The sequence below is a fragment of the Pagrus major genome, chromosome 14, assembly GCF_040436345.1.
Source record: "Pagrus major chromosome 14, Pma_NU_1.0".
Classification (NCBI taxonomy): Eukaryota; Metazoa; Chordata; class Actinopteri; order Spariformes; family Sparidae; genus Pagrus; species Pagrus major.
The window spans coordinates 21,152,970-21,175,973 of record NC_133228.1 but is presented as its reverse complement, the minus strand read 5'-3'; the positions used below and the strand labels follow the sequence as shown (position 1 = coordinate 21,175,973).

Below are 23,004 nucleotides of genomic sequence, written 5' to 3'. Positions count from 1 at the left end.
TCCGGAGAGTGATCTGTAAACCAAAGTCTCATATCAGAGATGATGAGAGAAGCTGCTTTAATTGAATTCTACTCTACCTTTTTTTTTTAAGCGGAAAAAAGGTGTACAGAATGTATTTCATGCATGTTTCTTATATGAAATACTCTAAGTTTTCATCACGGTTAGTTCTAAGTGGTTCTAGTCTGTTTCTTTTTCTGTTTTTTTACAGTTTTTCTGTTATTGTAGGGGTGAGACGTGATCAGTGGGAGCTATCAGGACGACAGAGTTCGATCCCTCTCTGGTTTTTCGCCGACGTTAACTCTCAAAGGGGGGCTTCGACAGGCTGAATTAAAGGGAATCCCTGACATTAAAAACATCCGACAGCCCCTCTTTCAGGACTCATGGACAGGCCTGCGTGTTTTTTCAAAAAGTGGTGTTACATGGATGCTGTGCCTGGATCGGAGGGCTTTTTCCTGGAGGGGGCTCGACGTCACACCACGGAGCCCTTGGAGGTGGAGAGGTGGATGGAGCGGACGCGTATGGCCAGGGTTTTCTCCAGGTCGACGAGGATGTCCGAGTAGATGCCGGGGCTGGACACGGGGCTCTCGGGGGCAGGAGGCTCGTACAGCAGCTGCTTGAAGCCGTCGAGTTCGATCAGCAGCACCATGTTCTTCAGGAAATAGCCCTCGATGAAAGCGGTGAGCTCTGAGGCGCCAAGGAACTGCAGCGACGAGAGAAGATGATGGAGAGAGAACAGCAGAGATATTTAAACTACTCTGAAGGGTGAAGACATGTTGATCACTTGTCCGTCGTCGGCGTCTCACCTTGGCGTGTTTGTACAGGTCGACGCAGGTTTCCGTGGTGATGTTCTTGGAGCAGATGATCTCACAGTGTCTCTGAAGGGCCTCTAGTTGGAAGAATTTGGCTGCAGAGAGGAGCTGCAAGGAGAACAGAAGAGCCACACAGAATGAGGCACAGGACTCGGGGATTAGCGATTGCTAATGCTCGTGTTGTCAGGCAACGGTTGAGACTCTCTTACCTCCATGACTTCAGTGTTGCGTATGTGCAAAGACTCGGTGCCTCCACAGTACAGATACTGCATGACCAGCTGAAACACACAGCAGGGACAGACTTGTAGCATCATGAAATTGTAATGTTATTATTTTTATTCAGGTCTGTTTTTTTTCTTTAGACTCTCAAATCTAATAATTGATCGTGAAACCATTTAAAGCCAGTTGGGGTTTATGTGCTAAATAAATCAAATTGTTTTGATCTGATTATGATAATCTGGATTTAATGTGTGAAAACTCAAGTGTAGTTGTGCACCTTGTTTTCATTGTTGTATCCAGTGTTTTTAGAGATGTGAAAGGGGTTTCAGCACATTGTGATTGTCTAGTTGACCAATCAGATTGCGTGGTCGAAACTACTTGTTGTATAATAGGTAATAAGGAGCTCATAAGTCGTTATCAAATGCTTATTAACATTAACAAGTGTTATAACTGCTGAAAAGTGCAGAATAAATATGAACTGTATCAGGCAATAGTAGCTTTTCACTGATTTGTATGTGTCTATTTGATAATTCATTGATAAGTCTGGAAATATTTCATAATTTTGCTTCATAATGGCCTCAGAAATGTGGTGTTAGCTGCAGCTATAACTGACTTTGCATTTTTTAAAAAGCAACCACAAACTTTGATTTTGTTACACGACTCTGTGTCGAATAATGACAATATATGATAATAATGATAATAAATCACCTTGAACCTGGAACATAATGACATAATGTGGTTGCACTGGAAAGATGATAAATGAGAGTCAGATGAAGTTCTTACATGGAAAATATTGTACTTGACGTGGCTGATCTCAATACAGGTGTTCTCTGCTGCTGGTCGGTTCTGAAGCAGAGACTTGAACCTGGATGGAACAGAAGGAGTCCTGGGTATATTATAGCTGAAAATAAAGTAAAAATATATCAATAAATAGCTCAATTCTTCTTTACCTGGGTGAAGCTGTAAACAGCAAAACTTTATGTGCATAAAATGGTTTTCCCTCCACCAGGAAAGTGACGTCAGACATGTCCTTGTTGTTGAGGAAGTGCGGGTCTGAAACAGAAAAAAAGAAGAAGAAGATGACGACAATAAGATCCGATAAAAAACATCCGACCGACGCCTCATTACTCAAGTCTCCTAAGCTGTGGATGCAGAACAGCGAACAGAGGAAGATTAAGCTAATGTGATCATTAATTACACAGAAGGTGATTCATCACTGAGCTATCAGCACACCATTATCAAATACAACAAATCCCATTTCATTAGTATTCTGAATTTGGTATCCGGTCCGTTGAGCCGAACATCCTGATAAATGAATTAGTTGTCAAAGGTTTTTAAAAGCAATAATGATCCCTCACAGTCACAATAACAAACCATTTGTCATGTTATTCCCGTTAAACACTAGGTGGTGCTGCAGCACAGTCACCGAGTGTGAACATGCCTCCTCAAACAAACGAGAAAAAAATGTGGAAATCAGTGACTTTCTGACTTCAAATGAGCTTTTAATATCAGATTAGACAGATAAATCATTGAAGACAGATGCTCGAAGTCAAATGTGTTTGAGATATCAGAGTTAATGATGTTTGTTTGGATTCCCAGACACTTGTTAATGTGTAAAATGTATAATAATAACAGGAGGGTGGGGGTTTATGACTACATTAAGACCTGCACCACCCCAATATTTAAAATAATATAACAGTACTGGTACAAGTCAATACACCACTGATAAATAAAGGCTTTAAGATTGTATATCCTCAAGTTAGGGTTAAGATTAAATCCTAATATGTTACAGGAATAGCAATTTATTATTTTTTGTATTTGATCTTAATCTGCAACGAAAAGGCAAAACTAAGATATGAAGAGTTTATCTGCAAAAACCAGACAGACCTCGAGGTGCACCATGAAAATAAAAAACATGATTTTTGGAAAATTGAAAAGTTTTGGCATGGCTTATCAAAACAACTCGATACCGGTGTGGTTGATACTCCCTGAAGCGCACACGAAAAAAACATTTTGTAAAAACCCTCCAGAGCTCTCTCAAAAGAGTTAGACTAAACTCCCCTTCGGCAAAAAGTTTTTACAGATTCAAAAAGTTAAATTTGAGAGTTTTTAAGACATAATTTAATTTCTGTTTCAGGGTAACGCCGGCTAAAGCAAGAAAGTATGATGCAAACTATGGTGGAGAATTACTAATTGCAGTTTTTCAATGTTTCCCAGCAGAATTTAACAATAACTTCTACTATATAATCAATTAAATTAATGCAAATTGGTCCGAGATAAGTTGCAGTTGCACCAATTAAAAATGCTAAAACTTCATGTTAGTTTTGCTAAAGACATCCACTATGAGACGACAAGTTTCCTACTTCCTGTAGCTGCAGTCGTGACGGTGTTTGATGCAGTTCTGTTGGTTTTGGCTTCACTAAAAAGGATTAAACGGCCTCCCGCAGCTCAATCCACTGTCACAACGATCCCACTTTAAATGTGTTTATAAATGTGTAACATTTCCAGACAGCCTGCAATCACATGAAGAAGAACTTTATTTAAGGCTTTAAGACTCGAGACTTTTTATACCTTCGAAGGCCTTTTATTGCGAAAATTCAATTTAATACTGTTTAAAAACCCTCCCCCTGACCCTCGTTCCCTCCATAATAATTTTCACACACTCCCGTAGCAGCTTGATTTAATGATAATAGCTAATCCCAATAATAATATTTTGTCATTAAAGCCAGAGCCACTCCTCCGAAACACATGAACGTGCACCGCCTGACTGCACCAACTGCCCCGTAGCTCTCAGTGGCCAGCAGGGAGGTGTGTTAGCGGCTAGTTCGCTACGTTAAACAAGCTCTCTTTGCTTTTGTTGTCTCATAAATACATAAATCCTCTTTTCTGTGAACTCTTTTAAACGCCAAAATCATGCAAACACACAACAAAATAGCCATCACAAGGGCACCTAATTTCAAAAAGGCTACCCGGCACGGCAGTTACTCCTTACTGCTGTAGTTGTGTGCTTTGTGCTAACGATACCCGCTACTGGAGTTTGTTGCTACTGAGGCTGGTCTGTTTTTCAGCTCAGTATCTGTGTGCTTTGTGCTAACGATGACCGCTAAACGACTACGTTAGCTGCTACAGGAGTGTGTTGCTGTTGCAGTGGCTCTTTTCTTTGGCTCAGGGGCAGTGTGCTTTGTGCTACTGAGTTAGCAAGCTGATGAACGACCGGCTCAGAGGCTGTTTTTACTGTGAGAGCAGCCCACTGTTGTCATCGCTAATCATACCCAATGATGTTGTATCTCACATCCTGCATGTCAGAAAACACCTCATATTATCATAATGAACTTAAACAACAAAATGGCTGTTGTTAGTACTCACCGCTGCCAAGCTAACATGTTAGCATTGGGGAAGTTTGGCTGCACTTTCTCTACAATTCTTGTAGAGAGGCCGAATTAGATGATTACATGAGCTTGGATTGACTGGAGACTGGATTTTAATTCATTTTATTTGTCAGAACATTTAGTTTTATTCATTGATGCCGGGATGTTCAGGGATTTTCTACAAAAGATGCTTCTGAATAACTTACCATCCCGAGCTTTGAAAAGCACTTTGTAATATTTATTTTTTAAATGTCAAAAAGAAAGTGTTGTATCGGTTAGAAAATGTTACAAAATGAGTTTGAAGCAATAATCCGTGACATTTTGATCAGTGTATACTGACCTTTTTGCTATTCCCAGACACCAAATGATGTATCACAAAAGCAACTGAAACTAGAAGGAACCTGACAACATGTTGTACAAGAATCTGGTGGAGTTTGCTGATAATTTGATTTGAGTTTTTTAAAGGATTTTTTTATGTCTACGTAGAACTGAAAGGGATATTTTTATGATTTTGCATCTGACCATGAAAAAGGCTGCACTGTAAGAACAAGAAATCAATGAGATATGTAGCCTTTGTATGTCAACAAAGGAAAATACGTAAAAATAATGGAACATTCCCGTATTAAACAACCTTCATGGCCATTTGAGTATAGATTGTAGAGATTACAAGGTGCACCTGAATGCACCATGAAGTTCCAGTCAATGCCAACACGTACAAAGATGGATTTTTAAGCGAAGCCTGACAATTTAAGACGAGTGTAAGTCTTAAACTAGGTTTATGCAACTGGCCCCTGAAGTCTGAAATGAAAGAACAAGAACTTCATGAACTTAACATCTCATCAACTCATTTCGGAGTGTTATGCACAGTTTGGTGACCTCGCTCAAGTTGGAGACAAATTCCCCCCCAGAAAAAACAAGAACCTCTCGGCTTTAGCTCTAACCCTGCTGTCACCCCGTCGTCACTCAGCTTCATTTAATGCAGAAAGTAGCAGAAAACATTCGCTCACTACTTTTAAATCGCTCTCTTACCTAAGCGCGAGGTCTGTTTCTTCTTGATCTCTGTCAGCTTAGGGATTGGGAAGGGCCCGTAGCACTGGGTGAAGATGACTGACAGCTGCTGGCTTATCACCTCATTCTGCAAACGCACACCAACACAAGTGAGGACAGAAACTTTACACAGATTAGAGGTTTTTTTTGGCCTCTGTTTCCCAGGACGAAATTTTATGCAAATGTATGATAATATGGTTTGGAGTGCAGCTAAATATATGCAAATGTTAGTGTTAATGTCACCGTAGCACAACGAGCACAGGACAGTCTGTATTCCCAGAAAAGCAGCCGTACTTTGTCTGATGTTTCTCTAACAAGCATTTTGTTTACATGCACATGAAAAGAAAAGACCTCGGCGACCTTGCTGGCTCGGAGGATCTGGAACATGAGCGGCAGGCCGTGCGTGATGAGCTCCTCTGTGTACTCGTCCTCCTGGATGCAGCTGAAGTCTTTGAGCAGGCCCTGGATGAGCGGCCGGCGGTGCTGGATGAAGCAGGTACGCAGGGACTCGAGCCAGGTGTGCAGCGTCCAGGGAACGCCTAGGAATGACACCACACGAACAGTGAATACACACAGCGAAGCCGAGCGGCTTCAAGGGCGACAGAACCGACCATGTTTCCATCACTTTATGGTGTCAGCGCGAGTTGAAGGGCGATTGCATGGTGAGTGTTGGATTAGTGGAGAGTCGGAGGCTCCGGAGGGAATATAAAGGCAGCACTTGAGTATAATTAAAGAACGTTCTGCAACAATATGATGAGACTGAATGATGTGTTTATGAATTTTAACACAAATCATGACATGACAGTGGAGATATGTTTGTGATTAGTTGATTAATGTTTTAGAAAATGTTTGATAGGGATTTAAGTAGTAAGTAATGAAGTCATTTATCAAAAATGCCAAAAATAACTGCATATAATCATAAATTTTAGACCAAACAAGCAATTTGAAGATGCCACCTTGAGCTCTGGGACATTTTTCATTTATTTAGTGGACATGTTGTTGCTTGCACAGATTTCCTTCAGCCTTTCTCCTCACATGCAATTTGCTTCTTTGTGAACAACCTTGTCAAATAGTATATTGCTGAGCTGAATAGTATATTTTTATGATTTTGCATCTAATCATGAAAAAGGCTGCATTGTAAGGACTAGAACTTAATGACAGATGTAGCCTTTGTATTTCAACAAAGGAAAATATTAATAATTAATGGAACTTTATTCAACGTATTCAACAACCTTCAAGGCTATTCGAGTTTACAAGGTGCACCTGAATGCACCATGAAGTTCCTGTCGGCGCCCACAGGCTTTACCGTCAATATCCATAAACAGCAAGTGACTAAGCGCATCCATAACATCACATCCATACAGATACAGAGTATATACAGCATACATTTTAACATTTATTTCACCAGGAAGTCTGAGATTAAAGAGAGAGCACAGCAGCAGCACAGTTACATGGTTGCAGACATGAAACAAACAATTCAAATGAAGACAGATAAATCGGCGAGACATAAACTATCATAACACTCAAAACATGTACAGCCAGACGTCTTTTTCTTCCAAGTTTCTTCCAATCACTTTAAATGCATCCAGTGAGACCAGCTCCCCAAGATTCAGGAAACTTTTATGACTGATTCCAAGCAGAGCGAGCAGCGAACTTAAATGTCCTTTTACCAAGTTCAGCACGAACAGTTAGTATAAATAAGTCCTGGGAGCAAAAGGACGTAATTTCCAGCAAATTTTTTGAAAGATGTAGTCCTGGAAGTTGTATGTATGTAACATAAAGGATCGTTAGTGTCGATGTGATCCAACTTTGGATGACCAAAACATGGTATTTATTAAAGCTGATAAATAGCTTAAAGTAAAATTTAGAACCACAAGAAGTTCTGTAGAAGTTTGTCACTGAAGTTGAAAGATGTTTAACATTTTATTGTAAAAACTTGTGAGGATGTCACTTTGAAAAGGACGTTTAAAAAAGACGTCACTAACACTTTTATTCTGTATCTTCAGTGGACGTCTTTCCAACGTTGTCAAAGGCATTGAATTGACGTCTTTTGGATGTGTTTTTTTGTTCAGTGGGTAGATACTCGGTTTAAACTGACACACAAAGTTCAGGATCTGTATTCAGAACATTTTAAGGTCCCTGTTACTGGGTTAATCCACTCCCTCCATCCAAGGATTTGATAAACGTTCTTCCCTTTCCTTTCGACTTTTGGAATAAAAGGACATTTAATATACAAACCAGCTCCCGAACAATGTCATCTTCATGACTCAGGAGCAGAAGTCTACTGGTGGAGTTTTAAAAGAAAAAACAACAGCAAAGAAGAGCAGATGTGTCAACAGGGCACAGAAGCAGCCTGTTTGCATGGAGGCTGGATCACAGCGAAACTGTGCAAGCAACAATATATCTGAGCGCAAGCATACAGTTCGAGCAGAAGCAGGTCAAAACTGAGCGCAGGCAGAGGCACATTGTGAGTGTGAGGGCAGGCTTTTGAGGGGAAGTATTAAAAAATCTGAACAAGAATGAATGAGTCATCCTTTGGCCAGGCTACAAAATCTAGGGACTTAAAAACTTGCTTATTAACATGCTATATCTCCCTTCTAAAGCCACTGTTACCTTCGGGCGGTACCAGGCTAGCTGTTTCTCCCTTGTTTCCAGTCTTTATGCTATGCTAAGCTAACTGGCAGCTGGTGATGGCTTTGTATTTACTGCACAGACGTGAGAGTGGTGTTGATTTTCTCATCTAACACTCAAGAAAGCCATTAAGAGTATTTCTCCAAATGTTAAATTAAAATTGAACTTCTTCAATTACAAGACAGCTGTGAAAACTCGATCTGCTGAGGACTGCGTGACCCGACCGAAAGGTTCAGAATCAGCGACTGAATGGCATTTGGGGTGAAACTGTTCTGTCAACTGAAATTAATTAGTCAATTAATCTTAATCAGCAGCCACATTAGGTCTCACGCCCTCTGAACCCGACAACGTTGAGGTGGAAAGCTGATGATGGCCACGTCTACAGGATGAGCTCTGCTCGGGGACACTTTCTCATCATCACATTCACACCTTAGACCCGAGCTATTATCGCCTCGGATATAAAAAAAAGTCCCATTTTGTGCGACTGTTTCATGGTTGGATGAGTAGCGGTGATTGCTGAGAGTGTGTACAGGACGGGACAGGACGGGACAGGACAGGCACAGCATGAGCAGCACATCTCCAGGACAGCTGGAGGCACCAGAGAGCGAGGGCATGTGTGCCAGTGAAGCATGTATTAGTAAATCTGACCTAAGCTGCGGATGTCTATGGTGATGTCCACATGGCCGTGCTCTGCGCTATGGTACATGGCCTCTCTCAGGGCCCTCAGTTTGGCCTTTCCTGTTCGCAGGGTCCCTCCGCCGTTGGCCTGCGGCGCCAGCCTCTTCTCCCCCGGCTCCGAACCCTCGGCCAGGATCTCCTCCAGGGACAACACGTCCCCTTTGTCCTTCTCCTGGGCCAGGAGCTTCCGAAATACATTCCTAGAGGGGAAGAAGATAAAAACCCAGACAGAGATTACCCATTTAAAAGTCAGAGCAAGAGGTATAGGGAAGGAGAAAACTACAAAACAGCGAGCACGGCCTGGGGTCAAAAAGTAGGACGAGAAGTTATGAAGTGGATGATCACAGACTGGAAAATGGTTCTAAATTAGGCATAAACGTTGTGTGTTAACTCCACATTAAGCCCATACAGCTCTTTAACTCTGATCACACTCAATGAACAATATATTCATGTACTTAATTAAGCACAATCACATACTCTGAACCTTAATTAATGGTCTGAGGAGTGGAAATATATGAAATCATTAGAAAAGAGGTTGTAAAATATTATGCGTGCTACAAAAGTAATGTGTTACAGTAAAATATGACTTTATAGTGGCTGGTTATGTCATTCGGCTGAATATATTACTTTATTTAAGCAGTAATGGAGTAATATAATATGTGTCTGAGAAGTGTTTATTGATGGGTATATCAACACCGCACCGTTGCCTTGAGTTTAGTGCAATCTATGTATTGGGAAGCCGAGGAAACTCTCTACAACAAGGAAGGGCAATTCATTAACTTCACCTAGGAGGTTATGTTTTCAGCCATGTCCATGTGCGAGAATAGACCCTGTTACACTTTGGGGAATCAAACTTTGAGTCCAACACTTTTCGTTTATCTAAAAAAGTCTAAGCCAGGGATGCCCAAACTTTTCAAAGGTCAAAACTGAAGCTTAACGGAGCGCCACCTGCTGTACTGTAATGTAGTGTGTTGTCTTTTTGAGATACTATATAGTACTAAGATCCCAAGTCCTCTTAATCGACTGCTCCGGAGCAGAGTCATCATTAGGCTACACATGATAGCCCACACCTGGATTTGTAATGAACTGCTGCAATAAACTGGAGCTTCTGCACTTTGATTACCTGCTATGAAACGATATTACCCTCTTCGGTTTTATAATCCCTGCTCGTACGTCTGTGGTTGTGTAGACAGTAACACAAAAGAAGTGGAATCAGTAACACAACACCCTGCACAGGTCTACACTGCACAGTAACTCATAAAAACTTTCAAATGAAGGGGACCAGTAATATGTATTACATTGTTTTTTTTGCAAGTAACTTCCCCACGCTGTGTGTATTAGTCTGCAGATTCATTTGTGCAACATTGCAACACACTGCAACAGTAACAGACGCCCTCTTTGAGAAGAATGGACCTCAACACGTAACGTAAACGGCGTGATCACAGCCCCGAGGAGGCATCGCTGCACCATCTGCTTCAGTGGAGCCAACATAACATCATATCCTGTTTCTGAGACCGTTTGATCACTGATGACGCTCAGAGGATGGCTCACTTTGAAGCCGTTTACAGAATGTTGTTGTGATGGCAGCGACCAGTCCCGTTGGGTTTGAGTGTACAGTGACTGAGCAGATATAACCACAGTGTTTCTATCTGGTTGTGTCCGTGCAATCGACGCTACATGACCAAAAGTGTGGAGAGTAGCACATTTTTAAATGAATGTTCTTGTACAGTCTGAACTTAAGAACAATTCTAGCCAGATTAATTTTAGATACTTGAAGACTTTTACTCGAGCGCTATTCGTACGAATGACTTTGACCATAACCAGAGTAATATGTTGACACGATGTCTTTACTTTTACTAAAGTATGACTTTTGGGTGCTTTTTACAACAAACAACTTGTTCCAAATTCTTCTTTTATTCATGCAAGCACATCAACTACCAGTCGTTTGAACAAAAAGCCATTGTCCCAGACCCTTTGTGGAAGAATAAAAGAGAAATTCAAACAAGGTAGTTTCTGGTCTTCCCCCCCCCCGTCTACAGATAATTGTCATGCAGCAACTGCAAAGAAAGGCAAACTTTTACACCATCTCACGACCGATCTTAATTCAGTTTGTGCCTGCTCGCGACACTGCTGCAGCATGATCATCGTACTATAATTGATTGTCTTAATAATGCTGCATTGTGTTGTTGGCTTGCCACTCCACTCCACCTCCTGACAGCTCTCGCTGCCCTGAATGTTAATGGGCTTTATCTTACTCAGCTGCAGGGAAATGATGTCAAACCGGAGCCGTAAGTGCTGCTGAATGGACTGCAGCAGCTTATTGTCCTCTGCTGTCTGACAGCGAAACCAAGATATCTGCCTCTCTCATACTGCAGGATTTTGTGAGAGGCAGACGGACCAGGGCAAAGTGTGTAAATGGATCAATACCGTGGTAATGGATCTATCTCTGGCTGGCTGACACTTGTATTGGTTCCCCGCGTGTGTGTGTGTGTGTGTGTGTGATTGCCTGTATTACCTGTGACCATGTGCTGCTGCCAGGCTGTACGAGTTCATGTCTCCCAGCGGAGCAGACGAGATGCCGTTTCGACACATGGTCCCGATCATGGGGTCGGCCCCTCTCTCCAAAAGCAAACTCACCAACTCGAAGTTACCTGAACCAGGATGACAAGTACAACTGAGTACATCTACTCAAGAATGGTAGTTAAGTAATAGTTTGGAATATTTGACTCGAAATTGACCATTTACCATTACTTTTGATATTTACATACATTTTGCGGATGACACTTGATGAAATATACGTGCATCTTCGAAAACACAATCAATAGTTGTAGATAAGACAAATCAACAGTCTGTAAAGTAGTTCAAATTAGCTCCAGTTATGTTATGTTGTCACGTCACATCACGTCACATCACGTCACGTCATGACACATTAATGCATCAGTCTCAATATTCCAACAACATCATACAACATCTTATATATCTCTAATAACTTCATCTTTTGATATCTTTGATATATTTGGTTGATAATACTTTTACTTGTCATGAGGATTTCTACAGATTTTGCTCAATTACAGAATCTGAATACTTTTTCTGTCGCTGCTGAAAATGTCATGTTTCTGGGGTGAGGCGAGGCTCTGTAAGTCGTTCTGTTGACGTGTGCAGCAACAAAACATAAATCACCGAGATCCCTTTCCACATTCACTGAACTCCACATGGTTGCTTTGAATGAAATCAGGTGACTGCAGCAGTGAGAGCTGCTCTGTTGAGCACAAAACGAATCACAACTAATCCCCGACGCTCTCCAGCCAAACATTGAAACAACACAAACTCCTTTAGGTGCCGGTTTACACATTTCATTACCGACACAGTCGGGACGTAGCTCTGCTCAAATCAGCTGGAATGTGTCCTGAACTCCTGGATACTCTCACTCGCTTATTGCAGCTTTTATATGCCAGTAAAGTTAATGTGACTGTACAGTAAAACAGGCAGCAGTCAGAGAACCTGCGTTAAACTATTCTGTGCTTAGAAAGTTTCTCAGTCGGTGCTATTCATTAACAAAATTAGCTCTGGGATTGTGGTCTTTACTTCCTCTACATTATTTATAATTTAATGAGTGGGATGTTAATAGTGCTCATTATCCGTGGCTGTGTGTTTTAATCACCCGTTACCACGGCAACGCGGCTGCCTACACCTTCCTTAGGTCCCTGAATGTAACACAGAGGGTTCGCCACAGTATGTCGGAATTGAAACTGCGATCGCTTACCACTTGTTTGAAATCTTTCATTAGGGTTTAATTAAAAAGAGGCGGCGTTGAGATCTTAATTACAATAAGAAGTCAAACATTGGGGAATATGTGATGCGTTTAAAGGAGCAGTTTCACATTTTGTCTTCTTCTCGAAGGGATATCTTCTCACATTTGTGTATTTTTCAGTCGCTAAGCTTTGACATTACAAACACATGATTGGTCAGTAGCAATGATGGACCTGGAGCAGCACCAACACGGCTTTATTAGATTGTGCACTTAGGCTGAGATTCTTTCATCTTAAAACAGAGCCAGGCTAGCTGTTTCCATCTGTTTCCAGTCTTTATGCTAAGCTATAGCTAACCAACTGCTGGCTGTATAGATATTTTCGTAGAGTCAATCTATATGATATATCATCAGCTATTTATGGATATTAGTGAAATGTAGCCAATAAAATGACGGAAGTTTTGACAGAACTGTTAAAATGTTATAAGGGCTGTGAATTGTGAAATCATCCATCTTTGCTCACTACATCTGAGCCTTTCTGACCCTCAGCTCCATGTAAACGACAGGTGATGAACTTCTTAAAAAACAAAAATGTGAAACTGTTGGTTATCTTAGAGTAATCAGCCATGAGAAGCAGGTAATTATCTGTTATCTGCAACAGCATGTTGTGCATCCATCCAAGAAAGCGACTACACTTCCAAAAAAATGTAAAACCATTCCCTTAAATGCACATTTATCTGCAATGACAGATGTTTCCGGTCAGTTTTTAATCACATTCTGATTGAATACAAAACGCCTACTGCAGACTGCACAACTACACAGCAACACACTCATGAAGAGCAGCATTTAAAATCCACTGCAGTCTTCGCTCTCAGATAGTAATTGAACGTGATAAATTAATTTGATGATGCCTTGCAGAGTGGGAATGCCTTCTGGTGAGCTCCGACTCGAGCATGTCATGACTAATCCTTCTACACGCTGCGTTAAGAATAACGAGACTTGGGTCGAATGTGAAAAGGAGAAGATATTCCACATGTCTGCGTCTTGTATGTGATTATACCTGCAGCAGCGGCCAGCTGAAGAGGGGTCTCTGTGTAGTTCTCTGCCCCATCCTGCAGGGCGCCCTCCACATTCGCTCTGTTATCCAGCAGCAACTGTGGCGGGTAGGGAGGGAGGGTGGAGGAGAGGGGAGGAAGGGGGGAAACAAACCAGGAGGGAGAGTAGGGAGGAAGAAAACAGGCGAGGGAGAGAGTGTGTTACACTCAGGCTTGGCTAGAGGAAAAAGCCTCAACTGTTGGAAACCTAAACCAGCTCATTTTAGAGACTGTGCTGAGCTCTGGACACTAAACACACTCCATCTACATTCCCTCATTAGCTCCTGACTGCTGGGCTCATTGTTGCTGTTGACTCGCCTGAGCTGAGAAAGGAAACAATCACAGTGGCTTCTTCTTCTTCTTCTTCTTCTTCTATCCCCCCAAAAAAAACCATCTGATTGCGGTGGTGCAGATTAATTATTTAAAAAATCCTGAGGGCGACGCTGTTCATCAGGCGTTCAGCCAGTGTCAGCTCACACAATATCTACTGCACTGGAATGTGTTTTATATTAAAAAATGAACAGAACTGAGCAAAAAAACACTGAAATCTGGCATCCTTGAGGCTGCGTATCAGGCTGGCTGAGCTGCGCTCTGCTTAGTTTGCCTTCCGGACGTTTCTCCTCCTGCAGGATTCAGTTATAGTGAAAACCAAGAGGGAGGGGGGGGGGGGGGGCGCTGGGTGACTCATCTACACATCTTTAGAGCATACATTATTAAAAACAAACTTAATCTGGAGAGTTTGCCTTGTCCTCTCCGCATAACTGAGATAATGACTGCACAGATAGGATCAAGAAGGAGAAATAAGAAATCATCATCATCATTATATCGTCATTTTTGGTGCAAAAAGGTCAGGGCCACAGGTGAATGGTTACAGGTGATAAACGTCACTACCTGCACGACAGGGACGTGTCCGTGTAACACGGCGAAAGTGAGTGGCGTCCCCTGGCGCGTTTCAGGATAAACTGAGGGGTGCTTGTTTACTGTGCTTGGCACCTGGGAAGTCATAGGTGAAGTTCAGGGAGAGAGATATACAGCCATTAACATTCACAGCTCAGGGCGGGGGGAGATAGGAGGAGGAGGAGGAGGAGGAGGAGGAAGAGGAGGGGGACAGCGAGAAGCAGTAAGCAGAGGAGGGCAGGGTGGCAGAGGGAGATTTTTCCTCTTGAGTTTCACAGAAAAAAATCTTGAGCAGCTTGACTTCCTACCTCTCATCTCAAACCGAGAGTCTATCTGCCTGGGCATGGCTCTCTGACCACACTCTCCACTATCTTCATCTTTTAAACAGTGTTTCATTTCAAAGGGGAATGAAACCAGAGAGAAAAACACAACATTGGCACAGACTACAAACACTGTGAAGACGGGGTGGTGCTGACTCATGAACAAAGCGGCGTCAGAGTAAAAATTAAAACAAGCCATACAGCCCCATGTTGTTCTGGGATTTTCTAAAGTGGCTTCATCACCGAGGAAATTATAGAAATTATTCCAAAAATGTCGCCCGGAGGAGGCCTCTCTCCGGCAGACGCTTAATGTAATGTCACATTTCATTTGAGCTCTGATGCTAAACAACAGTGGGACTGTTAGTGTTTTCTGCGTGCACGCTGATGAATTATTAATCACTTTTTTGTAATGTAAGGCGGTTTCAGCAGAAACAGAGGGCATCACTGACTGCCACTTCAGAGGAGCGTTTTAACAAAACGTTTTTAAAACAGGGGAAAGTTCAATCAGTGACACTCAACAGTATCTGCTTACTTAATTAAAATCTAAACGGATATTTTCTAACTCGCCCCGCAGGCTTTTTTTAAAATCCATGCAGATAGTTTAGGTTTTCAGTCGTCACCTTAACACGGTGGAGGCGACGGGAAATATATTTTTAGTTGCTGTGTCACAACCCTCAGACGTCGCTCTGAGCTATTTTCTCCCAAAGAAACAAAAAAAAAACGACAGTAAGGTCGGGAGATTATCTAGGTCAGCGGTTTGTGGCTGTTTTTGGTTTGTGACCCTTAAGACGCAGATATTTACAAGAAATTGCTAAGAAATAAAGGTAAAATCTGAGGTTTTTTGGGTATTAATGTGAGAATTGAGCTCAAAACATACTGAGTACTGATTATTCAGCATTTGTAGCCATCACTGCATCGTAAAGACAGGCTGTTAGCAGGTGTGGTCTCATATCTTATCCGTCACCATAGTTGACCTTTCTACTGCCTGTAAGTAGTCATAGTGTGCATGATTGTGCAACATACGGGTGGTTCAACATAAATAAGAGCATGTTAACAAGAACTCCAGCTGTAATTACTTTCCCTCGGCCTGTGTCGCCTGCCTGGTAACCCATCTGGATGAAATACAGAAATATTTTCCGAAATACTAAATGAAGACAAGGGAGGTAGTATAAAATGTCACTGTTCCCTTTTCCACTGGCGGTAAAGGTTAATGTGGTAACCTTTACATAACTTTGCATTACCTGCTAACAGCATTTCTTTATGATAGGATAAGGAATACAAACGCTAAAAAAATAGGAGTATTGTGTTGGATTACTTCACATGTAATTACCGACCGATCTCAATTAATTTTACTCTGTAATTACCCAATTATTTCTGGTATTCTACTACTACAAGCTGTCATTATCCTGATTTGACTTTTATTCATTCACAGTGCTAACAGCCTGTAAATCATCCTTTTCGCAAGTTGTTTCTAAAACCTACTATGAATTTGTGCCTTCACATCGGCAGCAATCATACGTGTCATCTTGACCTGCTTGTGTTTTCTTCTGCACCTTTCATATACGCTGGTGGAGACTGTTGAGAGTGAAGACGACGAGAAGCATGCTTAGAAAAGACTCCGTTATCTCTCGTGCAATCACCGCTCTCTGCCACCGTAAATTAAATAAATGTAATAAAGCTGATTGCGCGGCGGTCGTCTGCTCGTCCGTAATGAGAGACGGCAGGATAACCTAAATAATAATGAATCACGTGAATGTTGAACTTCAGTTGTACGAGTACGTGCTCTCACCTGCCGTCTGTATCAGAAGAATGTAAACACAATTAGTGCATAATTAAAGCACCATCTGGCCTGATAACATGCTAAACAACAGTTGTGCTGCGTCAGTGCTATTGATTACATCTGATGAGCTATAATCAAAATATACTTTACCATTAAGACCTCGCTTTAAACACAACCTCCACACATGTATTGAGGCATAGGTGAAGTTTCGTAGTAAAAATACAGCTAAAAAAACATAAATAGGATCAGTCCGGTGTAATTCACATCTCCAGAAGCTTCGAGATCCAAGTGGATTTGAGAAGACGTTATTTACACCCTTTTTTAATGCCAAAATCTTCACTGTAGCTGCTAAACTAAAGGTTATTGTGCAGGCTTGACCATGCATCAAGGCTGTGAATAATTTCTTTTCAAATCAATTTGGGATCATGGTGGAGACTCGTGGAGGAGCAAGCTGTTTGGAGCCATTTTATACATTTCTTTAGTTGTATTTCTACCTTCTGAAAAAAATCCCCAGATTCTCAGCGAGCAGAGAGAAAGCGTCCACTCTCAATGAATGTGAAAACAGCCTTTTAACTGTTCCAACTGCTCCAACTGTAGGAACAAGAAGAAAAACACAATTTTGGCTGGAGGGGGACTTTAAGTATAAATCCAGTGGACGTTTTGAACAGTTCAACCAAAGAGGGATTTTTGCTTCTCGGGCTGTTTGTGTTGAAAGATTTTTAGAGCCCCGGAGAGGTAAAAGTAACATTTATGTCACAAGAAAGTATGAAAGAAACAAACATATTTTGACAGAGATGCTTTTTGCTTTTTTCTTTAGTCACGACTGACCCTTCCCCAGGACATTTTCTTTGGACAGAGTGATTGAGGAGAACAAACACATTTCCATTTACCTGCAATGCATTGATGTGATCTGAAAACCTCGGCACATAAAACTATCTGCACGGCGTTATTATGGATCCCACTGATTCTCTTGCAAGACCTACCCTCCTCTGCCTCTGATTGGCTCGTGTCTGACCTTTTCGAACGGCAGAAATAGGACGAATAGGTCGGTGTGTTTACTGGGGAAACTACAGCTCGTAAACCATCGTATCAGGACTGCGAGAAAAACAGACATCATCACGCTACTTTGAGTCAAGCGTGGAGAACACGACCAACGAAAGCCACCAATCAGAGACAGAGTAGGGTAGTTCTTGCAGTGGGATCCATAATAACACATCTGCATGGACTCCATTAGGAGAAGACCAGAAAATGTGTGTCTTGTAATTTGGGGGTACTGATCCCTTTAAACATTTAATACACAATCAAATTTAACACCGCTTTGCTTCAGAGTCAACACACCTGAACTAAGAACAAGCACTATGGAACAGTCAACAATGAGGTCACTGTGGTGGAGGAGAGTCCATGAAGCGTGTCTACGCTGGGATATTAAGATCAAAGCAGCTACACGCACAAACACACACATACAGAGACAAAATCAGGATTTATAACAACAAGACTTCACTGTTATTTAGTAAGTGCAGTGAAGTTCATACTTACAGTCTGGGGATAGTTACACTAAGTGCACACACTTGTTCAACAGCACTGAATTATTAATGTGCTTTAAAGCAAACTGCTGCTGAACGTCTACGGTGTAAGATGTGATGAAGTAGCTGCCTGCGCTGACAAACTATCAATGTGGATTATTATTCTGCAACAGAGAAGAGACAAACTATCGTTTTACTGTGCAAATAAACAATTCCTCGCTCGTTACTTCTCGGTGCACTTCATGTAATAAACTGCCAGGAGAACAGAGGGCATGCCGACAGCAGCAGGTGGGACGATGAAGACAGAGAAAGGGGGGGAAAGAGCAACACAAAGTGGGTTTTCAAACACACAACAAATGTAAATGAACATTTCGGACAAAAAACGAAAAAATGTGGAATAAATGTGACACCGTTAAAGACTTGACGGTGCCTCGCGAACACTGACCTCGCTGTTGATGTCGGCTCCGGCGTCCAGCAGCATCTGGACCATGGCCTCGTCGCCGCGGACGCAGGCGTACATGAGAGGGGTCATTCCCTGTGGGAGGAAGGTTTAGGCTGGATTATTCATCGCTGTGCATGATGTACTTTTGTAGAGAGGAAAGGCGATGACCTCTTTTTTTTAGGGGCAACTTTTTGGGCCTTTTGCAATCAGATGGAACAGCTGGAGATCGCGAGAGGTGAGAAAGTGAAGGGACAACACGCAGCACAGAGCCGCGGGCTCCAGTCAAACCAAGGCCACTGCCAATGAATCACCTCTTGTACCTGATGTACTTCTTATTTGAAAAAAGCCCTTTATTCAGCAGCTTTTCAGCGGTACAGAGTAACAGGCCAGCAGTGCAATAAAATTGTGATTTACAGGGAATCCAATCCCAATACACCCCTTGTCCCTAACACTTAGCATGCTCACGTCTAGGGGCAGTGTGAAGTGATTTTCAGAGGAACACTTCAAACCGAGGGGTCGGAGAACTTTCTGGTTTGCTGATGTCTTGGTAGCAAACTAGTTAGCCACCTAATGCTAAATTTTATTGCTGATTTGAGCATGATAGCCCTGTATTTTGATGTATTTTAAAGTTGCATTCCCCCTCTGTCCTGTCAAAGCGATACTCAGCACATGATACTCGATACCCTGACGGTGTGGACGGCATTGTGTATGAACTGTTCCCAAAAACAAAGTGACATACATTGTGCACGTCTTGTCAAATGTATATGTGGACTTCTTCCATATCTGAAAACATATTTTCATAATACATCATATCTTTCAGTATATGTCAACCGATGCTTTAAAGCACCACTCCACTGGTGTTTTCGCAGTGACCTTGTCGTACGTTCATTAACACATTTCTTGATTGGAGAGCTTCTCTGTTCATAATCTGCTTCTGAAACACCTAAATAAGTGCACTTGAGCCTTTCATGTCATCATTGTGATTAACAAAAACCATTAAATTGTACTGTAAAGGCAAATATTTTGGTGATTTCTCCAAATTATACCTTAAAAAATGTGGATTTTGGCCCTTATTCTACAACGAGCTCACCAACAGCTGTCCTCGTTTGCTCCAGAGGAAACCTACAGAAAGTTTTCCTTTCTGTGATGTTATAAGGAACCTCTGATGTGCCACAGATGCTTAACATCCCCTTAAGATTGCACTAAAATATCCTCAGTATTCAGACATAACATACGACCTGTTTCTTTCTCATCAATCAGAGGCGCTTCCGTCAGCTGCTTGCAGGCTCTAATTTTCCAGACATGATCATGACTGCCTCAAAATAACTGTATTCTCGACGAGAGTGACAGCAGAAGTGGGCTGTGAAACTCTTAACGCAACATTTTATACCTCCACATGCCACCATATGCACCGAGCGCTCTCCTGAGCCCGACACGCCCACACACATTATGCTCCGAGCTGCGGGGTGAAGCTGCAAAGTATAAGGAGGGAAAAATAACAAGAGAACTTTATTGCAAGTTCTCCCTGCTCATCAGACCGATCCGGACTCATACAAAGACTATTTTTCAAGCGTTTTGGACGAGCTTCCATAAAACAGACTTCAATCATATGTCTGATTTGGGCCATTACGTTCAACAAAGGCCTTTTACGACTGCCTCATAACGCATCGAAGCACTTTATGTTGAAGACTGATATCCCTGCGTGGTGATTCATTCTTAAATATTTCCTGGACACCGATCTACTTAATCAGCAGACGGATGAAGAGCGATAGATGATCATCGAGATGAGTTCAAATGCCTCTCAGTCGAGATGACAGGCCGCGGCTTTTATTTTATTGCTCCGTTAACGCTTTCTGGTCCCTTGCACCATTTAACTGGTTTTACAAGTGAATAAAAAAAAGAGGCCTCGGCTTATTTATGTGGAAGAAAAGTGTCAACTTTTTTCACATAAGGACCTGAAAATACTGAGAACCAACTCATGTCAGTTCCGGTCAAATAATCTGACTGAATGTGGGATAAATCAACCCGACAAGAGCATAAAACCTTTATGTTTATAAAAAAAGGGGCTCTGTCCAAACATAAATCCTACACGTCTATTGGTTTTTGGAGTATCTGAGTAGAAACCTGCCAAGAGTTTCTTAATTGAACTTAACCAAGCGCTTTTTTCTGACCTCAGAATATCTGATTGCGCGATTAGTTTCCACTTAGCAGCGCCAGGAAGAACCGATATTTCCATTGACTGGGGAAGGTAGAAAATCCCAAATGGCGGCAACTCTTTGATGCGGTGAGGCTGAGATATCGACCCGCTGTTCAAACCAAACCCATCAGAGCTCGGTTCAGGAAAAGTGCTGCAATATCAGCCACAAGTGGAACAATTGATTATTTGACTCTACTTTACTTTGTTGGCTTAACAGCGGGAATATACAACACAAAGCTAAAGCTAAGAACGGCTCTTTGAACCAACAGTATTAATACCATGTATAACTAAATGTGTTCGTATATCATATAATAGAGCCTGACTTGTATTTGAACCCCACTTTAGATGACTTTGTGCATCGGAGGGAAGGTCCAGCTTCAGCCTGTTAGACCGGCTCGCCCATATCAGCTCACGAGGCAAAAATAACATCTGTGCAACATCAGCACACCTTAATCCTGCCCTGCTGCTGAGGACTGATAAGATGTTACTAAAAACTGATGAGTGTCCTAATATTGGAAACTGAGCTTTTGGCTTTTTTTTTTTACATTTGAGCAAATCTGCATTATGGAAAGTTTGAAACAAACTATCTATCTATCTATCTATCCATCCATCCATCCATCCATCCATCCATCCATCCATCCATCCATCCATCCATCCATCCATTTGTTACTTCGCAGATTTAGTATATTATACAAAATATTATACTTGTATTTCTACACTGTGGTATTTCTGTTTTTACTTAAGTCACAGTCTGTGTACTTCTTTCACTTCTGCTTGTATAAAGACACAAAGAAACCGACAATTTCATGTAAATTATATGAATTTTGAAGTATTTAGCGCCCTGCATGACTCACCGGGAGCAGCCTGAGCTCAGCGTGTGTGTGAACTGGGATGCATTGGCAGGTATCACTTGTTAGAAACTCATTGTGTTCAACTCTTCCACTATTCCTGCGTAGGTGTGCGATGTTATTGCCATGTAAGCATGTAGGAGTGTGTGTTAAGTGCCGGACCTGTTCGCTCATGCTGTTAATGCCATCCGGTCCGAGCAGGTTCACGGCCTGCTTGACCAGGTCCGTCCGGCCGCAGTTGAGCATCCTGAAACCGAGGTCCTGCAGGAACTTGGCCTCTGTGGAGGCGGCGTCCAGCTTCCTGGTGGCACAGAAACAATCCTCCGCCCTGCAGATGGAACAGCAGATCCATTACTGTGATTAAGTGGCAGCTTATCTCAGAAATGGATTTTTGAGATCTGTGGATGCACGTCTCCGCCGCACGGCGAGATAAAACACAAAATTGACTCGGGTGTTCGCAACTTCTTCTCAAGTTTATTTCAAGTATTGAGCAGTTTGCATCAATTCACTAATGTTTGCATTCATCAGCTTCTGCTGCTCGACTTCCTTCATTTCCTAAAGTAGCTTTTCTCCAGGTAAGACTTTCGCTCTGAGTCATTATTACTCATTCATGTCTCCCGTAAAGCCTCTTAATCCAAGCTGCGAGCAGCTGTCACAGCAGACACTTCCACGAGGTCACAAAGGAACTTTTTCTCGATGTTTGTCCGGTATACGTGACAATTATATCCCACATATGTAAGGAGATGATAATTGGCAACTCACACCTCTCAGTGTCTCATTTATTATTTCTCTGCATGTATTTTTGAAATGTGATAAGAGCCTTAACCCACTGACACCAACACAAGATCAGTGTCGGCTGCAGTGTGACGAATATGGTGCATGGTTACGTGACTGCTGGGGTGTTCGAGAAAGAGGAAGAAGGAGAGAGAGAGAGAGAGAGAGAGAGCGGGAAACTTAGAGAGAGAGGATTTATCCCCAAGTCACAAAGCCAGCAGATTAGTAACTGCTGTCCATTAAGAGAGGGACAAACACACTTCATTAAGTAACTTCCAAATCTCATGAACAAACTTTTTACTGAGACATTACAGTTTAATGAAAGTGCTTGTCAGGATGCTAACTTATGCTTCTTATGTGACCAAGAAATCGTTGATTGTTGATTGTAAATGATGTCTTATTAAATCTTGGAGACTTGGATTACGCTGGATGAGCTGTATGGAGCCATTTGATTTTTTTTGTTACCCCCCTCCTCATCTACTTCAGTTGTTCAGGAGAACGCTGCAACTCTGTTTTGCTGTGAAGCTCCAGAAAAGTTTTGTGGACTACGAAACTTCACCTGACTTTCCATCAGCATGAGGGAGAGGAGATAAAGACTGAATTTTCTTTTTGTGGGTGAACTTATCCTT

General features: G+C 42.0%; 1 protein-coding gene across 1 annotated transcript in view; it reads right to left on the bottom strand.

Annotated features, from left to right (window-relative positions):
• Positions 1–206: 206 nt before the first annotated feature.
• LOC141008403 (ankyrin repeat and BTB/POZ domain-containing protein 3-A) overlaps positions 207–23,004 on the bottom strand; it is a 174,045-nt gene continuing 151,247 nt past the window's right edge. The window contains exons 5-17 of the mRNA XM_073480751.1: positions 21,764–21,929; positions 18,560–18,649; positions 14,486–14,587; positions 13,561–13,654; positions 11,268–11,403; positions 8,723–8,952; positions 5,804–5,982; positions 5,426–5,531; positions 1,979–2,081; positions 1,812–1,893; positions 1,019–1,087; positions 804–917; positions 207–700 (exon numbers count right to left, since the gene is read on the bottom strand). Coding sequence (XP_073336852.1) covers positions 470–700; positions 804–917; positions 1,019–1,087; positions 1,812–1,893; positions 1,979–2,081; positions 5,426–5,531; positions 5,804–5,982; positions 8,723–8,952; positions 11,268–11,403; positions 13,561–13,654; positions 14,486–14,587; positions 18,560–18,649; positions 21,764–21,929 — 1,702 coding nt within the window. The 3' untranslated portion in view covers positions 207–469. The remainder of the gene's footprint in view (positions 701–803; positions 918–1,018; positions 1,088–1,811; positions 1,894–1,978; positions 2,082–5,425; positions 5,532–5,803; positions 5,983–8,722; positions 8,953–11,267; positions 11,404–13,560; positions 13,655–14,485; positions 14,588–18,559; positions 18,650–21,763; positions 21,930–23,004) is intronic.